At 50.9% G+C, this 21,182-nt stretch overlaps 1 protein-coding gene and 1 long non-coding RNA gene across 2 annotated transcripts; one reads left to right on the top strand and one right to left on the bottom strand.

The window, feature by feature from the left end:
• Nucleotides 1–10,580: 10,580 nt before the first annotated feature.
• LOC123160125 (uncharacterized) lies at nt 10,581–11,326 on the bottom strand. The gene is made up of 2 exons (XR_006480002.1): nt 10,942–11,326; nt 10,581–10,845 (listed from the first exon to the last, which is right to left on the bottom strand). It is a non-coding gene; the product is annotated as an uncharacterized lncRNA (long non-coding RNA).
• A 794-nt stretch (nt 11,327–12,120) lies between these two features.
• On the top strand, nt 12,121–14,290 carry LOC123160124 (protein ALTERED XYLOGLUCAN 4). Its single transcript, XM_044577945.1, has 2 exons — nt 12,121–12,543; nt 12,915–14,290. The coding sequence occupies exons 1-2, from the start codon at nt 12,267–12,269 to the stop codon at nt 13,985–13,987; spliced, it is 1,350 nt and encodes a 449-aa protein (XP_044433880.1). The 5' UTR covers nt 12,121–12,266; the 3' UTR covers nt 13,988–14,290.
• Nucleotides 14,291–21,182: the final 6,892 nt, after the last annotated feature.

Genomic DNA, 21,182 nt, shown 5'->3' with positions numbered 1-21,182 from the left:
ATGACATGGCTAGCCAAGATGGATTTAATCCCGATATTCACTTTATCAAAAGGCTCTAATGGGTTGGTTCTGAATCTTGCAAGCTGGGAATCAATGAGATGTGTAGGCATCTTTGTTGTACTTATTGTTTGAATCTTATTTGTTGGTTCTCAATCTTGCAAGCTGGGAATCAATGAGATGTGTAGGCATCTTTGTTGTACTTATTATTTGGATCTTATTTGTTGGTTCTGAATCTTGCAAGCTGGGAATCAATGAGATGTGTAGGCATCTTTGTTGTACTTATTATTCGGATCTTACTTGTTGGTTCTGAATCTTGCAAGCTGGGAAACACGGCATGATGATGCTGAGGACATCAACCATAACAAATAGTTCAAACTTGGTAGTATTATCTTTGTGAAAGTGCGACAAATGTGTTGATCGTGTGCGTCCTGAGAATAATAATTCTAATTGTTGTGCATGTTGATCCCATGGCACTGATAGAACGAGCCAATGCATTGCTTGTTTTAAGTATAAATTTCTATTAAAGCTAATTAAATTTAAGTAAAGTGGCCACTAACTCCTGTTATTACAGTACCAATACAGACCCGCTCATGAACCGACGTGTGGCTGGAGTAGGTTTCTTAATGGAGGCGTTTGAATGCGCCGAGGGTGCATCTTCTACCGGGCGTGCAGCAGACGAGGGAGGGGTAGTAACTGTTGTCGCCTGTACACAATCAGCTTACTATTGAATCCAGTTCCCCAAGAGCTGAAAAACGAACTGCTGCCGCCGCCTACACACTCGTTCACTCGAAGAGACTCCAATGGCGATCCGAGGGGTGAGCCTGCTGGATATGGACTTCAGCAAGCAGTTAGTTCGCCGTTCAGTCCTATGGCTGCACCAAGTTGAATGTGATGTACACCAACGATACGGACTCGGTGAAGCTCTGCCTCGCCTCAGTCCTATGGCTGCACCAGGTTCTGGAGCATTCGCCCGTTTCATCGGCAGCGCCAACTGCACTTTTGCTACGGTGGAGAGAAGGAAGAACGCGATGATTCGGCCATCTGGTGCAACAATCTTGTCGACATCCAGAAGCAATACAAGATCATTAGCAGCGGGCAGGAGAAGGACTCCGTGGTTGACCTTGCTGAGACCATCATCGACCCCTGATACGCCAACATGAAAGAAGACGACTTGAACACGTGGGAGGTACCTATGAATCTAGCCTACATAACCTACGCGGCCAAGGACGCATACGCATGCTACAACATGTACAGGAAGATCTTGGACATGAGGGTGTGTCTGCTTCCCGTGACCGACGAGTACACGGACAGCTGCAGTGTCATGATCAAGCGTGCCAGGAAGGTCTAGATGTTGTACTTTATCTGTTTATAAGCACCTTTATCATCTGAGTGTTTCATGCATTAGCCTATGTGTCGTAATTATCTGTTTTGTTTGAAATATTTCTTTTAAGAACCCATTAACCTGATTGCTTTTTTTAGTGGCTATTTGCTTATGTATGTAAAGTAGTTCACTTATCCGTAAAAAAAACTAGTTCACTTGGCTGCCATGCTTTGAATCTCCTTTCTCCCAACATATTCCTCTCCTCAGGTGGACCCAGCAGGTCTCTGAATTTTCTCCCACTTTCTTTTTTGATGTAAACTGAGTTTTCTCCCAGTACTTTCCCCTAGAACCAACTCAATTGTCCCACGTCTAGCCTAAAAAATAATAACACCCCACGTACTATTAACTCATCAAATTAAAATGATATTTTATTTCGTAAGTTGAAAGTTCTTACAAAATAATAATAATAAACGTTCCCCCCGCTGACAGGTCAGACCCACCAGCTATATCTTCGCACGCAAGGAAGTGCCTCCTTATTACGCACCAAAAAATGAATACCCCTGCTAGCTGGGACCCACCATAGTGGGTGGCTAACTTGTGGGCCTACTAAGGCCTTGTATAATGGGAGGTGCTTAGAGAAATAAACCAGACTTTTTCTAAGCACCGGTGCTTATTTGTACAGGATAGACGATTAACTAAGCGTCTCTCCTGTAGAAATAAGCACCGGTACTTAAGAAAAATCCGGTTTATTTTTCTAAGCACCTCCCATTGTACAAGGCCTAAGTTGACGAGGACGGAGGGCTTTGTCAACTTAGTCAATATGAACGATTCTAGCTCCAGTGACCGTACGATGTCCATCCAACGGCCATAGTGCTTCTTCAACCTCTCGTCTTCTTGCTCCAGCCACCCAAAGCAGCGCCGGTCGTGTCGCGTGCTCCTGCCTCTCGTGGCCGGCTGTGATGCCGTGGAGGCCTCACCGCCCCCTACTACTCCCACTGCTGGCCCAGGGTATCCCTCTACTCACCCACACCCCTTGTTATTCTGCGGCAACAGCAGCCTCACACCGCAGCCGAACCAGTGAACCCTCGTACTCCTCTCCGCGTGGGCATCCACTGCCGCGTCTTCCCCGGCTCTGTGTCGTCCCCTTCCTAAGCCTCGCCGTCGTCTATCGCCTTGGTGCTCTCGGCGCGGCGTGGTCAATGTGGTCAACGACCGACTTCCATCGGAAGAGTACTATACGTGGAGAGGCTGACAGCTGGGTCCAAGGCCACAACCCAGTTTTTTGTGATTTGCCAAGTAAGTCGCTTTGTCAGGCCTGTTGGGCTGCAAATCTTTCAAGACGAGGAGAGCTTTATTCGGCTGGCCGAGAAAATGGCCTATCAGTAATGAGAAATGGGCTGTACATTTTTAAAACACATCAAACTGACAATTAGTTTCAAATATCTTTTTTTTATTTTGAGATTTTAAATTACATTAATTTTTATGCGTGGAGAATTTGTTGGATTTTATATTGATATACATTTATTTTTAAAATCAGTTTGAATGTGAGTCGAAATTTCGGGATTAAAAACAGTTCGGACCGCACCGAAATATGCAAAATTTCATATAATTTATTAACCGTGGCCACAATATGGGCTGTAATGCTAACAAAAAGAATATGGGCTCCAAAAAAACCCTTAAGAATTAGCAAATGGACTATAAATTATTAGAAATAATGGCAGATGGGTTGTATGCTGTTTTCCACATATTTGAGGCTTTCCTAAAAAAAAGGTTGACGCACAAGCAGTGATTGTTGGATGTCCATCCAACGATCGTCGTGCTTCTTCAATCTCTGCTCTTCCTGCTCCAGCCGCTCAAACAAGCGCCGGCGGGACTGCCTGCTCCCTCCTCCCCACGGCCGGTTGTGCTGCCGCGCAGGCCTAAACGCCCCACCGTACTCCCATCGCTGGCCTAGCCATCCATCTACTCACTCACACCTGCTGTTATTCTCCGATGATGGCAGACGAACCAGTAAACCCTCGTACAGTCGTACTCCCCTCCGCGTGGGAAACAACTGCCGAGTCTTCCCTGCCTCCGTGTCGTTCCCTTCCTAGGCCTCGCTGTCGTCCACCGCCCTGGTGCTCTCGGCGCGGCCTGGCCAACGTGGTCAACAACCGACATGCATCTGAAGTGGATTGTACATGAAGAGGCCGACAGCTGGGTCCACGGCTGCACGCAAGGAAATGCCTCCTTATTACACGCAAAATAATGATTCCTCCACCTGACATCAGGGACCCACCGAAAGGGCCTCTGTATTTCGCGAAAAAACATTACCGCCGCTGACAGCTCAGACCCACCAGCTATATCTTCGCACGCAAGGAAGTGCCTCCTTATTATGCACAAAAAAAATGAATACTCCCCCTGTTAGCTGTGACCCAGTATAGTGGCAGGCTGACTTGTGGGCCTACTAAGTTGAGGGGACGGAGGGCTTTGTCAACTTAGTCAATATGCACGATTCTAGCTCCAGTGACCGTATGATGTCCATCGAATGGTCGTAGTGCTTCTTCAACCTCTGGTCTTCTTGCTCCAGCCGCCCAAACCAGCGCCGATCGTGCCTCGTGCTCCTGCCTCCTGTGGCCGGCTGCGATGCGGCGGAGGCCTCACCGCCCCCTACTACTCCCGCCGCTGGCCAGGCCATCCCTCTACTCACCCACACCCCCTGTTATTCTGCGGCGACGGCAGCCTCACACCGCAGCGAACTAGTGAACCCTCGTACTCCTCTACGCGTGGGCATCCACTGCCATGTCTTCCCCGGCTCCGCGCCGTCCCCTTCCTAGGCCTTGCTGTCATCCACCGCCCTGGTGCTCTCGGTGCTGCGTGGTCAACGTGGTCAAGGAATGGCTTCCACCGGACGTGGACTATACGTGGAGAGGCTGACAGCTGGGTCCACGGCCGCAGCAAGGAAGTGCCTCCTTATTACGCGCAAAATAATTATTCCTCCAGCTGACAGCGGGGACCCACCGGATGGGCCACCATATTTCGTGAAAAAAACGTTTCCCCCTGACTGCTGGGACCCACCAGCTACATCTTCGCACGCAAGGAAGTGCGTCCGGGCAAAAAAAACGATTCGCCCCCTGACTGCTGGGACCCACCAGCTACATCTTCGCAGGCAAGGAAGTGCCTGACAGTCGGGACCCACCTGGTCGAAGCATACGTAGGGTTGTCATTCTGGTCGCAAACATGTACGTACATACTGGTCATTGTAGAGGTGCGCACATGTCGTAGTAGAGGCGCGCAAGTGTCGTAGTAGAGGCGCGCACGTAGCATGTACACGTACGTACAGCGGCGAGGCTGTAAGAAAGAAAATACAGCCACGTACGTACATACGGGCAGGGTCGCGAACGCCTACTCGTGCATACGTACATGGCTGGGTCGAAACAGAGAAACAGCGCCGTCGCCGTGTTCATGGGGAGCCAACCGGTTGGGTCGGAACGGAATGTGTGGTCATGTTCATCGGGAGGGCTTGGACGGAACAGGCGATGGAAACGAAGCCTGGCGTATCGCACAACGGAGGAAACGGACCTCCTACGTTCGGAACGGGGTCCTGTTGATCGGGAGGGGTGTGGTGTACCACAAAACGGAGGAAACAGACCTCCTACAGTCGAAACGTGGGTCCTGTTGATCGGGAGAGGTGTGGCGTACCGCAAAACGGACGAAACGGACCTCCTACGGTCGAAAGGGGGGTCCTGTTGATCGGGAGGGGTGTGGCGTACCGCAAAGCGAACGAAACGGACTTGTGTTGGAGCGCTACGGTCGAAACGGGGGTCTTGTTCATCGGGATGGGTGTGGCGTACCGCAAAACGGGACTCCATGGGATACTGTTCATCTCCACCGTCGACCTCCTCCAGCCTCCACGGGCTACCGTCGACCTCCTCCAGCCTCCACGGGCTCCTGTTCATCCAGCCTCCACCGCGCGCTACTCCACCGGCTACTGTTCAACCACCCCTCCACCGTCTACTATTCATCCAGCCATTCATCATCTACTATTCATCCAGCCCTCCACACCACGGGGTCCTGTTCAACCACCCCTCCACTGTCTACTGTTCATCTAGCCCTCCACACCACGGGGTCCTGCTCATCCAGAGGCAACGCCACCACTCACTGTTCATCCAACCCCCCGGCAACGCTCACTGTTCATCCAATCGATCGGCTTCAGTTAGCAGTAGTAGCGAAGGAATCGCTCCATCGGGTTCAGTTAACAGCCATCGATCGATCTGTCGGGTTCAGTAACGTGTAGCCTGCAGTGCAATCGCTCGGGTTCAGTTAGAGCCCAACGCCTCGCTCGGGTTCAGTTAGAGCCAACGTCTCGCACGTGTACGAGAGAAACGTGCATCGCTCGGCCCCCGGCCTCCCACCGTAACCGGCAACTCCCCAAAATTTTCCTCCCCCTCGCTTCTACCACGGTTTTTTCCATCATGGACGGCCCAAAGAATGTCATGCAGCTGCGTCTCCGGCCCGCCCAGGACGAAAAGCCCATTTTCTGTCATGATTTTTTGTCATAGAAGTAGGAGCCCACCACATCTATGATGATACTGGGTTTTGTCACAATTATCGTCATAGAAGTGTCATATGTATGACAGAAAAAAAATTCGTTCGACCCAAAATGTCATGGATGTGTCTTTTTTGTAGTGAATACGGGATTGATTGAATCCCCGACATCGTGGTTCATTCGATGAGATCATCGTGGAACGTGTGGGAGCCAATATGGGTATTTAGATCCCGCTTTTGGTTATTGGCCGGAGAGATGTCTCGGTCATGTCTGCATGGTTCCCGAACCCATAGGGTCTACACATTTAAGGTTCGGTGACGCTAGAGTTGTTATGGGAAATAGTATGTGATTACCAAAGGTTGTTCGGAGTCCCAGATGAGAGCCCGAACGTGATGAGGAACTCCGGAATGGTCCGGAGGTGAAGATCGATATATTGGACAAAGGGTATTGGAGTCCGAAATTGTTCCGGGGGTATCGGGTGACGACCAGCGTGTCCGAAAGTGGTTTCGGAGGCCCCGGCAAGCGTTGGGGGGCCTTATGGGCCAAGGGGAGGGGGCACATCAGCCCACTAAGTGGTTGAGTGCCCCTCCCACCCCATCTCACGTAACCTGGAGAGGTGGGGGCGCCTCCCCTAGGGCAGCCACCCCTCCCAGCTTGGGGGGCAAGTTTCCTAGGGGTGGGGGCACCCAAACCCATCTAGGGTTTCCCCTGTGGCCGCCGCCCCTCCCCTAGGGAAACCCTAGGGCGCCTCCTCCTCCCCTTCCCCCTATATATAGTAAGGGAGAGAGAGGGCAGGGTACCCCTTCCCCTGGCGCAACCCTCTCCTCCTCCAACTCCTCCTCCTCCTCCTCCGTAGTGCTTAGCGAAGCTCTGCCGGGGAACCACAAGCTCCATCGCCACCACGCTGTCGTGCTGCTGGAGTTATCCCTCAAATTCTCCTCTCCCCTTGCTGGATCAAGAAGGAAGAGACGTCTCCGGGTTGTACGTGTGTTGAATGCGGAGGCGCCGTCCGTTTGGCGCTAGATCGGATCTTCCGTGATTTTAATCGCCATGAGTATGACTCCATTAACCGAGTTCTTGTAATGCTTCCGCTTAGCGATCTTCAAGGGTATGAAGATGCACTCCCTCTCTCTCATTGCTAGTATCTCCTAGATTGATCTTGGTGACACGTAGGAAAATTTTGAATTATTACTATGTTCCCCAACAACCGGCATGCCATACCTGATCCTCAACGTTGGAGCCGCTCTCTGGGAGAGCCATGATCTCCTCGACAATCCCATGACATTTGTTGCACGCTGCCTGGATGAGACCCCAATGGTTCGCCATTGCCTTCGCCCCGCGCTGCATGTAGACGCCTTTAAGGGGTCGACGAGCTTGCGCTCGTCGAACTTGGCCTTGATGCGCTCCCAGTATCTCTTGATGCTCTCGTTCGTGCCGGTGGTCGGGTCGAGGCAGATGACTTTCCATGCTTCGACGAGGCATTCCTGCTCCTTGGACGCCCACTTGATGCGCGACTCGCCGGTCCTGGCCGCACTCTTCTTCTTCTTGCGCCTTCTTGTCGGAACAGTCACCGGCTCCTCCTCGTCATTGTCCTCCTCCTACTCCTCCGGCTCCTCCTCGCCGTAGTCGAGCTCGCCGTCCATACCGCCGCTGAGATCCACCATGTCGTTCGGGGTAGCGAACCCGAGAGACGCGGCAGCCGCGGCCGAGCCTGTCGCGATGATGTCGTCCATGTCGGCGTCAGTGTCGCGAGGTGTGAGAAGGGCAGCGCGCCACGATGGAGAGGGGGCGTCGGGGAAGACACGTAAGCCGACGGTGAGTAGTTGTATGGAGGGTACTGCACGCCGGCGAAGGCGGGTGAGGGCGTGCACTGGGCCGGGTGTCCATGGGGGAAGGTGACGTTGGGGTTGAACCCACCATGCGCGTCCCCGTCGCCGTAGCCCGGCGACGACGTGCATCCCCATGGCTGCGGCGACGACGAGAAGCCGGACGGAGAACCGACGCTTTGCTGGCTCCAGGGCGCGTACTGGGCGTGGCCGCCGGGTGGATTCATCATCCCCACGCGAGTAGCCTCGGCCTCGGCTTGGTCCATCGCAGCCGCAGCCGCATGCGCGGCGTTTTCATGGGCCTTCTTGGCGATTGCCCTGTTCCGCCAGTCGGCGGTGACAGCCTCCGTCGCTGAACTTCCGTCCTCCACTCGGCGTTTGTCATGCCCGGTGGCTTGGACGGTGGCGCCCTCGGCTTCCTCTGCTTCGGCTGGGCGACGGAGGAGGCGGTCACGGTTGTCGTGGCGCGGGGGATCACGTACTTCTTCCGCGGCATGGCGGTCGGCTCGGAGGCGAGCGGCGAGCGGGAGGGAGATTGGTGGGGGGAAATGGAGAGAATGGGAGGGAAGTGGGGAAAAGCGGGAAGAGAAACGGCGGGAAGAGGCTCTCGACTCGTCGATAGAGCGGCCCCACGCCCCTTTTCGTTTTTGCCGGCGTCCCCCAGCGCGCCGGGTTCGGCCCGGGTCCGCCGGCACCAGTTTCGGCCCGAGTCAGTGAAAAACGGGCTTCTGGGAACGCGACTGGGCAGATTTTTAGGCGTCAGCGCGGCAAAAACGCTTGGGAAGGACTTGTTGGGGGCGCGGCTGGAGATGCTATAGTGTTGCATCGCGGTCGCAGAACGGACCGGCGCAGCCGCGTAATGCATTGCGTGTGTAGGACGGATCAGTGCAGCCTCGTATTGCATCACGGGCGTAGGTGAGTAGTAATCATAGGAGACCTGCGGAACAGGAGCACCATGCAGGAGCTAATCCATACACGCCGGATCGGAGGCGCCAGCCCAGGCGGAGGTTTGGTGGACGTGTCCGGTGGCGGCGGCTGATCCGAGGCGGCACCGATCATGGAGGACGGGTCGGAGTACACCGAAACCAGCGGACGCAACGACAGGAACGACGAAACAGAGGCCGGCGCGGCGGCGGCGCCAGGGGCAGCAGAAGATGTAGAACCGACCTAGGTTGATGCCATGCTAAAGTTAGGGTTTGGGAAACTGCTCAACACCCAATACAGGGATGGCTATCTCATATATATATAGACGTACATCAACCGTACAAATACAAGATACATACTATATACAGTAGCTACATAATATTGTCTAACAAGTGGCTTAGGCAAGATGGGCCAGCGAGGCACCATGACAATGACACCAGCCGCAGATGACTATTTGGCCAACAGTGGTGGGCGGCAAGGGGCAGCGGCGTCGAGGAAAGGAGGAGGCAAATCGATGCCAGTTTTTGTGGAGTCCGCCGGGGTAGTGGAACACGGAGTCGGAGATCGCCGTAGTGGTCGATGACGAACGTGGGTGACTCAAAGAAGATGATGTGATCAGAGAAGGACGGTGGGTTGATGTCGAACCGACTTGCCCCATCCGCGATGAAGGTGAGAGAACGGAAGGTCAAGCTCTCCCCTGACACAAGGATGCCAGACGTGATGGACAACAACTTATATAAACAAAATATGAACATAACATTCAGGATATACGAAAATTTTCCGTGGGAAAAAAAATCTAAGACAAGAATTTTGGACGGAGGGAGTACAAAATTATTTCAAAGCCGTAAAAAATACGAAGACTAAAAATCTGATGTCATGTTTTTAGGCACAGCAAATCAAACGTTCGCTAATCGGCATGAGTGACACAATATAATTTGGCATCTCGGGTGTTTGATTTGCCATGCTTCAAATCTGACGTTCGGTTCGTAGCGAAATCCAAAAAACACTGCACCGCAGAATATTATAACCGGCGCTCTCTGGAAGTATCTGGTCCAAATATTTACGTGAATCCTGCCTTGATGCCCGCTGAGTAGGTGCAGAGCCCATGAGCTCCCACGACACCACCGGTCCGACGTCTTGGGCTTCTGTCCCCTGCCGACGTCCTGGATGACTCGATGGACGTCCAACCACCAGCACGGCAAGATCCCATGGCACTTGCAGTTCTGATCTCTGAAACGATGGTGTGGACGCAGATACCTACCAGCCCACCCTCACGGTTTCAACGTCTCGACGTGCTCCACCCAAAGGACAATCAAGGCCGGTTTGGTTTCAAATAAGTCACCTACTTATAAATCGAAAAATGAATAAAATAATTTATTTTGCCAAACAGATCCAACTTATAAGCCATCCTAACTTATAAGGCCTGTTTGGTTCCAAATAAGTCACCAACTTATAAGTTGAAAAGTGAAAAAAGTGACTTATTTTACCAAATAGACCCGATTTATAAGTCACCCCTTTTGCATGGGTCTAGGGGCTGGGCATTCGGTTCCCCCGAACCGTTCGGTTCGGTGCTTCGGTATTTTTTTATTTTCGGTTCTCAGCAAATATGAACCGATCAGTCTCTACCAATTAACATAACCGAGAGTTTGGTGTCTGGATCGTTCGGTTCGGTCGTCGGGTCTGCACCGAACAAACCTGCTACTGGAAAGATGGGGCGTTGGGGTAGGCTTGGATGGTCGGATATAATATATTATATATAGCTGCTGATGCTAGATGGGTTGGCATAACAAACAAACGTGAGAGACAGGCACAGGCGCACAACTTGCTCTGACGAAAAAAGGAGGCCGAGAAAAGCTTCAGATAGCCACAAACTGCACCAACAGACAACATGCAGGCTTACAAATGATCAACTACAAATTTTCACAGCAGGCGATTAGCTGCATATTATGCACAGAAAATATTGTCAGCATATCACCTGTACTGTATCACACCGTTCTCAAATAGACATGAATGACAGTAAACATAGCAGATTCGACTCAAAAATTAAGTTTAGCACACATGATACACTGATAAGTCTGACTTAACACTTAAGTTTGATAAAAAGAAGCAGGCAATCAGCAAGAAGCTTTTCGAACAGGATAAGTACAACCTCGCCGCTGCCATCTGCTAATCTCCCATCATCTAAACTTCAAGCTTGATTGCTTATTCTTCAACTGTCACCAATGGTTGACTTGCAGCACATCTTGCTTATCATTGCCCTCACAACAAGGATCAAATCACGAACTTGGATCTGGATGGAATAAGAATATGATAGAATAGAAATCAAGTACTAGCGTACTTACGTCGCAGGCAAGCAGCAGTGTTCGATGCAGAATTCGTCCAGCCACTTGTTGCGGCTTGCAGCATCCAACTTCTTCTGCGGAAATTGACCGGCCGCCGCTGCCGGTGTGGCGGACAGAGGACCTCATGTAGCGAGGCATCGGACCTCATGTAGGATGCCCAGGAGACAGGAAATCAAGCGGCCATGGAAGGTACAGGTTACGGACGCGAGACTTGCGGTCCTGGGGAGGGCAAGGGTCGATCTGTGTCGTGATTTTGGGAGGAGGCGATTCGGGATAAGCGAAGTTTTGGGAGGAGGGCAGGAGGATGCGCTAGTTCCCTACGTACGTGCGGGGCTGCGGTTGTGCGGCAGCTGGCAAGATAGGAATTAGGTGTCAGGCCTCGGTGTTTCGGTCAGTTCGGTGGATCGAGGGTACAGACCGAATTCACCGAACTTAATTCGGTCTTTTAGAATTGCTAACCGAGCTTTGTACCGAAGGTTTCGGTTTCGGTCACTTCGGCTTCGGTCCAGCTTAAATCGGTTCGATAAATCGGTTTTCGGGTTATATGTTCACCCCTATCACCTGCATGATGTTGATTGGTGTGGAAAGGTGTGTCAGATGACTTATAAATCAGGTGACAACCAAACAAGCGTGACTTATAAATCACTAGTTTTAAATCACCTGACTTATAAGTCAGGTGACTTACTGAAACCAAACAGGGCCTAAGTCATAAGTTGCTCCACCCCAACTTAAAACTTATAAGTCACCCTCTTTTGTGTGGGTCCCACCACATGCATGATGTGTATTGATGTGGGAAGGTGTTGTCAAGTGACTTAAAAATAGATGATAACCAAACATGCATGACTTATAAGTCACTGGTTTTAAATCACCTGACTTATAAGTTGGTGACTTATTTAGACCCAAACAGGCCCTCAATCGGTCTCATCGAACTCCCGCTTAAACCTTGTCAATTGTTGAGAACCAAAGCTGAATAGACATTTCACCCGCAAAAAAAAAAGCTGAATAGACATTTTTCAGGAGAGTATATCAACACAGCACTGCTATGCCTTTGGTCAAAGAGAAAAACACTGCCGTAGGCTGTTTGGGCTATGTGAATCGGGCCCAACAAGCAGCCATTTAACAAACCCAATAATGTGGGACAGCGGCCAGTAGAGAAAACATTCTTTCTCTCTGTCTGTCGCAGAAAAGAACAGACAGTAGGAAAAAAAACATTTGTGTTCGCGACTCGCGAGGATTCCCCTCTCCCTCGATCCCCTTCTTGACCCGTGCCCCGTCCGCCATGGTTCCCTCTCCCCGTGCACAAACATAGCTCCCCCCACGCAGCCATGGGCACCAATTTCCCGCAGAGCCACCACCTCCAGAACACGCCCTTCTCGCTCCCCAGGAAGCAATTCCTCACCTACATCCTCTACGCCCTCCTCCCCCTCGCGCTCTTCCACTACCTCCTCTTCAACCCGCTGGCCGCGCCCAAGCCGCCGCTCCTGGCGCGAGAGGCGGCGCCGTCCCAGCACGGGCACGCGCCCGTCAATGCGCTTGAGGAGCAGCTGCCCCCGCCCCCTCCCGGCCGAGGGGGCGAAGTGTTGGCATTGGGGGAAACTCAAGGTACGATGCTAGGTTTTCCAATCGATTGATTTCTCCCGGTGGCCCTCGCGAGCTGCAATGTGCTGTGCGGATTCATCTCTGGGCGATTTAGCTGGTCGATTGAGCTTTCCCTCGAGCGGATTCCGTTCTGCTTCGATGATAAATTTCCCCCCTTTTTCTTGCCGTTTTCTGGAGTAGAAGTATTTATAAAAGGCGCTCTTGATAAGCTCAATAAATAGTGGCCATGGTGGTTTTACGGTTGAAATGTGGCATGTGATTTCACCCGCTTGTGCAGCATTTTTGGTTCCTGGGAGATTGTTTGGGCAAGAAATGGCAGTTTGGCGTAGTAGATAGCAGTACTAAATGTTTCATTGTCGTGTTGGCCCGAGCAGGCGGGGACGTGTCGGCGTCAGGATCCGCGTCGCCGGCGTGCGACTACTCCGACGGCGAGTGGGTGCCGGACGGGCGCCCGCCGCTGTACGACGGGACGAGCTGCGGCACCATCAAGGACGGCCAGAACTGCATGGCGCACGGCCGCCCGGACACCGGGTACCTCCACTGGCGGTGGCGGCCGCGGCGGTGCCACCTCCCCGCCTTCTCCCCGGAGGCGTTCCTCCGCTGGCTCCGCAACAGGCACCTGGCCTTCGTCGGCGACTCCATGGCGCGCAACCAGGGCGAGTCGCTGCTCTGCCTCCTCGCCTCCCGCTCCCGGCCGGACCTCGTGTACCGGGACGGTGAGGAGAACAAGTTCCGGCGGTGGGTCTTCCGGGAGTACAACGCCACCGTGTCCATCTTCTGGTCGCCGCTCCTGGTGAGGGTCGTCGAGAAGGCGGAGCAGGACGGCGTGCGGCACAACAACGTGTTCCTCGACTCGTTCGACGAGCGGTGGATGTCGCAGCTGGGCGCGGTCGACGCGGCCGTCCTGTCCGTCGGGCACTGGTTCCTGATCCCCGGCGTCTACCACGACGGCGGCAGGGTCGTGGGCTGCCACGACTGCGCGGACCTCAACCTCACCGAGACGGCCTTCTTCGGCGTGTTCAAGGAAGCCGTGCACCGCACGCTCGCCGAGGTCGCCCGGCGGCACGGCGCGGACAGGAAGGTGGTCGCGGTCACCACGTTCTCGCCGGCGCACTTCGAGGGGGACTGGGACAAGGCCGGCGCGTGCCCCAGGAGACACCCGTACAGGGAAGACGAGAAGGAGCTGGGCTACACGGAGAATGAGATGAGGAAGACCGTCCTGGAGGCGGTGGCCGCCCACGCCGGCGACGGGCCCCTGCGGTTTGCGGCGCTCGACGTGACGAAGCTGGCCAACCTGCGGCCGGACGGCCACCCGGGGCCGTACATGCGCAGCGACCCGTTCGCCGGCGGGGCGGACGCGCGGGTGCAGAACGACTGCGTGCACTGGTGCATGCCCGGCCCGATCGACACGTTCAACGAGATCCTGCTACAGACCGTCGCGGGGTGACCGCCATGATCGTGAGTTGGTGACATCTCTGATCGTGCGCTGAGTTGTGTCTGTGATCTAGGAACCGAGAATTTTGGGCCAGTGAGCGTGCGTGATGCGTAATGATTCTTTTGCTCGTCGGTCAGAGGATTAGGGTACGAGATAGGTCGTGATGTGCTGTGGTGTGCTTTGGTATGCTGGGAGTATGAATTGCTTTGAGGTCCTAGAAGGTCTAATTTGCTGACGAATCTGTAAGTTGTAATTTTCAGAAACAGACTGCTAGTTATCAGGGTTGTGTTTTGCCTGCCTGGGCTATCTTTTTCATTCTTATTAGCCGCCGAAATCAATGCCCAGTCATCACATCCTTCCCTCGTCTCATTTTGGGGATATCTTGGTAGTACTGCAAGAGGAACAATTTTGGGGATTGATGTTTCTGAAAGCACTGTTCCAAGCAAACAGCAGAACTAGAAATATTGGAGCAACTCCAACAGGGCGACCCATTTCGTCTGCCGTCGTCCGTTTGGGTCGGCGCAGACAAAAGTGAAGGCCCAACGCGCCGACCCAAACCCAAAACGCGTCCGCTTCGCGTCAGCGCCGACGCATTTGCGGCCCAAATTTCCGCCCCAAATGCGTCGGCGCAGATGCGGAACGGACGCCACGCGCGCCTTCTCGACGTCCGCCGCGGCCCCACCTGGCGGTCGCCCAACTACCCGTCCCCTCATCGGTCAGCTTAATTTATGACCCCTGGCCCACGCGTCAGCAACGGCGGGCGTTCTTTTTTAAGTCGACCGTGTGGCGGGGCCGTCTTCATCCACTTCCCGCACCCATCTAGGCCACACTCGCTCCCCCGTCGCCGGCAAGCAAACCCTAGCCACCCTAGCCATCCAAATGAGGCTCTTCTCCGGCAGCAGCAGCAAGTCGAAGGGCAAGGCCCCCTCGTCTCCTTCCCCGTGGAGTTCACCCCGCCTCCGCTTGCGCCGACTCGCCGGCTGCGGCAGCGGGTGAACGTGCCCGTGCACCAGGCGGAATGGCATTGGCGCCACCGCGTGTCGCTGCCGTACCCCGACGTGACGCTGTCGCATGACTAGCATCTGGATCCCGAAAGGATCCCAGTGCCGGCGGCGCCGCGGTCGGCTAGGGCGCATGCGGAGGAGGTGCGTCGTCGGCGGGCGCTCCTGATGCCGGAGCAGCGCTGCGACGAGGTGTACGCCTTCGACTCGCACAACTGGGCGCACTGGTTCGCCTTTGAGCACGAGGAGGCGAGGCGACGCGGCGTGCGGGAGGTCGACCGCAGCGTGCCATCGCCACCGCTCATCTCAGGGAGGAAGACCAGGCGGCCCTTGCGGCCGTCTCCTGGGAGATCGAGGAGGACGAGCGGCGCAGCGCGGAGGCGGCAGAAGAAGAGGAAGCTCGGTACGAGGCGGCCATGGCGCAGGCCCTTGCCCTCTCCGCCGTCGGTGATTGCGTGGTGCCGCCGGTGGCCCCGCCGTCCCCTCCCCGACGCCTTGTCAAGGCTGACCCGGAGCCGCAGCCGGAGTCCGAGCCGGAGCTGGAGCCCATCGCGCGCTTCCTGGACGGGAGTGGTGCGCGAGTGGGTGTCCGCGCCACCGGTTTGGATGGGGGCGACCCCGGCGCAGGAGGCGGCGTACCTCGAGATGTGGCGCCAGCGACGGCTGGCCGGGGAGCGCCGCGACGGCAAGTACGAGGAGATGCTCGAGCGCGACCTCGGGGAGGAGGCGCGCCAGGCCGCGGCTACACAGGCGGCGGCACAGCCCCCCGCGCCGGCACTACCCTCGCCGGAATAGTTGCCCCCGGACTACGTTGCCGCCGCATGGGCCACGACGTTCCCCTGGGTCGGCCCTCCGCCGACGCTCATCGACCTCACCGACCCCGACGACAACGACGACGACGACTAGGGTGCGCTGGGCAGCGCGCCGCCTCGTAGTTAGGTTGCTTTTAATTTCTTTTTAATGCTAATGTGGACGTGTGAACTCTCGCCGGCCTTCCTGGCCGGCTTTAATGTTTAATTAAGTTATTTTCAGTTGAAATATGCATGCGTAGTTTTTCTTTGTCGGCGCCGTCAAAATTGGTCGGGCGTCCATCGGGCGCATACGTCTACCCAAACACGGAAGCGGGCGTCCATCGGGCGCATACGTCTACCCAAACACGGAAGCGGACGTCCGTGTTCGCTGGCCGACCCAAACGGACAAAAAGCGGACGAAATCGCCGTCCGTTTGGATCGGCCCATTAGAGTTGCTCTTACCAACTTCTTTCATTACATTTCCAAAAATTTGGGAGGTGAAGTTCTATTCTGACGTGTTCTTCAATGAGTAAATCTAGATGCGATACGTTTGTCAGCACCACAGGGGCCCTCTACTGCTGTCGTCGGACGTCGGTGGCGCTCTCGACGCAGATACGTGTGGACTGCGGCGAGGCATCTGATCTTCCTCTTGATCTGCACAAACTGCCACCGTATTCGTGTGTTTGTAGTGGGCGTGGCCGATGTGTCGCATGTGGCCTGCCGGCTTCGGGGGGAAGTTGTGCCTTAACCTCCTCCGCAAGGTTTGTGCTTAGTACTGTACTACTCTTTTTTATCTGAGTGCTGACCGCTTTTGACTTTTGCTTAGTGGCGTCCGTGTTTGGCTGTCCGTGGTTGATACGTGAGTATAGCCGGGCTGTCCGACACTTTGATGCATCTCGTCCGGAAGTCCGGCCCGTGTTCGGCCTGCAGTCAGCTGATGTCATACACTTTGCATTAATTAGTGTATGTCTGCATATAATTTTGTCCAAAGTCAAAGTATTTATACTCTAATCAAACTTAAAGAAAAAAAATATCCACCTTCACAATGTCAAATCAACATTGTTAGATTCATTATGTAATGAAATGCAGTTTCATAATATATATTTTTTTAGTATTGTAGGCGTTAATAATTTTTAATATAAATTTGGTCAAACTTTGCAAATTTTGACTCAACACAAATCTAATATGCGAAGTAAAAAGGACTGAAGAGAGTATGTGATAGGCCCAACAATAGTCCTTCTTTTAACTCAGTTGAGACACTTATATATGCGCACGTGCACTCACCCCTACAAAAGCAAGCGCGCGCGCCCACACACACACACCCTATCTCTATAATCACCTCAGAGAGACTGAGCCGGCACATCATCTTGAGATTGACGAAGTCATCACAGACGCCTTCATAGTCGACGCGAATGTCTCCTTCAACTGAACTAACATCGCTGGAAAGCCATAAATAAATCAAGAAAAATGCAAGCATCAGTGCCAAATCTCGGATTTGAACTCTGGTGGGTTGCTTCCATGAAAAAAAACTAACCATATGTGATAGGCTTCGTTTGCAAACAACAATTTTATTGATATGGTGTCTCAATTTTCCCCATAAATTTGAGCAAAGTTGCACAAATTTTGACCTACATTAAAACTAATGTACACTATATTTAAAATGAATAAAATATATAAAAAATTATTACAAGTTACCGCTCCTGTGGCACACCACGGCTCATAATATGCAAGACATATTGTGCGGTTATGTGGTATGGTTTCGCACTATGAATATATGAATAGAACCATTAGTCATAATAAACAAGACACATTTTTGTTGGCTTGTTACCATCATATTAAATGCTATCATATAGACTTGTAGATAATCCAATTGAACAAAAATGCAACTATCACCTTTTTTGGGGTGAAACGCTGACCAATTCATGTGTGCTGACCTGCAAGAGGCTCGATTGCTATTGTAAATTTGGGCTCCGAGGGGGCAGGGGTCCCTCACAAGGGGTATGCTCCCCTGTATCGATTCTTAATTCTTTTTTTTAGGGAACCATATCGATTCCCAATAGGAATGGCTTACCGGCGGGCAATAGCAGACTAACCCAACACTATAGCACGGCGTGAGTTCGTTTTCTGTTGTTGTTTTTTATCTTGGCTTTTCTACTGTTTGTAGCCTAGTTTTCCTCATGTTTTCTATGGAATTTTTTTCGGTTTTCCTTTTCCGTTTTCTTTTTTCTTTGTTTTTGGTCTTTTGTTCGGTTCTCTTCCTTTTTTCCTTTTTCTTTTTGTTTATTTTTTCTCTGGTTTTATTTGTTGTTTATTGATTTCTTTCTTTCTTCGGTGTTCATCGATTTTCTCTGGTTTTTACTTTTTTTTCAACACATGTCTACATTTTTCATACGCATTGTACATTTTCCGTACACACTAGGAAATATTTTTACATATGATTAACATATTCTAAATACATAATTCAAAAAATTCAGTATATGTTTTGACGTCTACTCTTTTTCATACATGTTCTACACTTTTACTACACAATTTGTTTTAAAAAGGTTTCACATTTTTCTAATACATATCTAAATTTTTATGATAACATGTCTTGAACATTTTTTGAACACATGTCAAACGTTCTTTCACTACATGTTGGAACTTTTTAATGATACAAATATTTTTCTGAACTATGCAAAACTTATTTTACATGGTACAAACATTGTTTTGCAAATGCTGTGAACACATTTTATAAACTTGTGTACATTCTTTAAATGTAACTTGCATTTTTTATTGTATGATCATTTTTTTATTACACAATCTTATTTTTTACAATGTATAAACGTTTTTTAAATGTCATATAATTTTTTAAGCATTTGAAATTTTTAATTGTCAACGTTTTTTGTACACATGATTAACATTTTCCATACACATGATTAACATTTCTACTTTTGTTATTCACATGGTAAACTTTTTGTATACATTGGAAGCATTTTTCTATACAAATTTTACTTTTTTCATATATAAACTTTTATTTGTAACATATATTCACAATATTTCTAAGTATAGACAAAAGTAAAAAAAACAGATAGCCTTGGTATGCTGTCAGCTACTGCAGGACGCGGTTAGTTGGCGGGCCCAATATGTGCTCCCTGCAGGCGACTCGCAACGGGCGGCTAATCGCCGTGCCCCGGGAGCCTTGGTATGCAGCGACTACACACACAAGTATAAGGAACGTACTGAAAACTTTTAAAATATGAAGACTGTTTTGGTACAAGGCAGCAAGTATGAGGACGATAGATGCAATTATCTTTATATAACTTAACGTTTTGCACCGGTTCTTGGAACTTTCTAGAAGGTTCTCATAACCGGGGTTTCTGTTTGTTTTCTTCCCTGTTTATTCTCTGTTATTTTTATTTTTGTTTGCTTTTGCTTTTCGCATATTCTGCCCTTTTCCTTTTCTTCCCTTTTAAAATATTTTATGATTTTAAAAAATGTTGATAATTTTAAAAATGGTTCACAATTTCAATAATATTTCCAAATTTATTTATCTTTCAAAATTTCAAAAAATATTTGGGGCGGGAGGCGGGAAGTGATGTTGGTGGAAGTTGCTTCGCGCCAACCGAAAGGGGATCCAGCAAAATTGGGTGGATTCCCGCACATATGGAGGAATTGGGCTCGCGGATGCGGGACCCATAAATTTTTTTCTGGGATGGCCCGATTTGAAGCATCCGTTCTTGCCGGGGATATGAAATGGATCCCGCAAACCGGTGGTTATTATAATGGATGGCCCGATTTACAGGATCTGTTAGAGATGCTCTAACAACAACAGGAGTGACTGAGAAAAGAAATTAGAAAGGTGAGCTAGCTTTCCATATTTCTTTTACTTGGACGGTTTCCATGCCAAATCTCCTATACAAGTACTACAAAAATGAAGTGATGTGGGAAATGAGCAGGCATTGGACCAATCCACAATGAACTAAACGTTTTCTATCTGCTGAGCACCTACTCGTTCTCCATGTAATCAACTAAATCAACCTAATCAGTTCGCCATAATGAACAGAAATGAAAACAAACGAACTACTCAATGTTTATTGCTCAACGTATCAACAAAACAAAATGTATTCACCAAATACAGTCTTCATTAGTCATCCTTATAATACCAAATTATATAGTCAAACGAGAGGGAGAGGGCTCACCGAGAGGATCTTTTCATTGGTCATTGCCGCATCGCCAACATCCGCTCAAGCCACATCTCACTCGAGTCACCCACTCCTTATTCTTCCACTGCCCTGACCTCCTAAGGCCTCGTTTGATACAAGGGGATTGGGGAGATTTGTGGAGAGGGGGATTTCAGGGGATTGGGTGAATCCCTCTCCTTCACCCTATCCCCTCAATTCCCCACTAATCCCTCTCCCTTTAGAAATCTCTCTATTTGGTTAAACTTCCTACAACAGCAGCAGCATAGCAAGCGTCCAACTCTTCTTTGTTCCCTGGGTGGCTCCGGGGGTTTTCTGTACCACGTGGATTGGGGGGGATTCATGGGGATCAGAGGGGGTTGGCCTGCCCAATCCCTGCGTGCCAAATGGGATAACGAGGATTACTGGGGATTTTGGACCTTGCGTGGATATTCCCCTCCAAATCTCCCCAAACCTCCTGCACCAAACAAGGCCTAAGTGGTTGTCATCGCCCCCTGCTCATCATCTGCCCCCTCCGCTGGCCGGCGCCATCCTGTTCCATCATCCACTGCCTCATACCCACACCCTCTTCTTCCTCCGTCCAGCAGCTCGACCGACCCTCAGTCTCACACTCACTATCAGCTACTGCATGTTGTTGCCACTATCCAATAGTGGATTAGCAATAGTTATAAGGTAAAGGAAAATTGAGAAAGGATAGAGAGACAACATAGATTACCCAATGGAGAGAAAATGATGGATCCCTTTGGCGGCGCAGGCTCTCGCCTCGAACATCATGCATGATTTCGAATTCAGGTGTCTATAGAGAGAGTACCTAGTCTAAACATCAATACATGTTAGTAGGCAAGAGTGATTTGAGTTAGTGATAATGGTTCAGGTATATAAGTATAACATTAGGACCTGTTAGTAACTCATATCGATCAACCTAGAAATAAATATAAGGTCGTCTATGTAGAAATATAAATATTATGTTAGTAACTCTAGTTGTTGTTGTTGTTGTTGTTGTTGTTGTTGTTTGTTGTTGTTGTTGTTGTCGTTGTTGTCGTTGTTGTCGTTGTTGTCGTTGTTGTTGTTGTTGTTGTTGTTGTTGTTGTTGTTGTTGTTGTTGTTGTTGTTGTTGTTGTTGTTGTTGTTGTTGTTGTTGTTGTTGTTGTTGTTGTTGTTGTTGTTGTTGTTGTTGTTGTTGTTGTTGTTGTTGTTGTTGTTGTTGTTGTTGTTGTTGTTGTTGTTGTTGTTGTTG

This window comes from Triticum aestivum, chromosome 7B (assembly GCF_018294505.1).
Source record: "Triticum aestivum cultivar Chinese Spring chromosome 7B, IWGSC CS RefSeq v2.1, whole genome shotgun sequence".
Taxonomy (NCBI): Eukaryota; Viridiplantae; Streptophyta; class Magnoliopsida; order Poales; family Poaceae; genus Triticum; species Triticum aestivum.
Note: the sequence above shows the minus strand (reverse complement) of the source record. Positions and strands in the feature narration are given on the sequence as shown.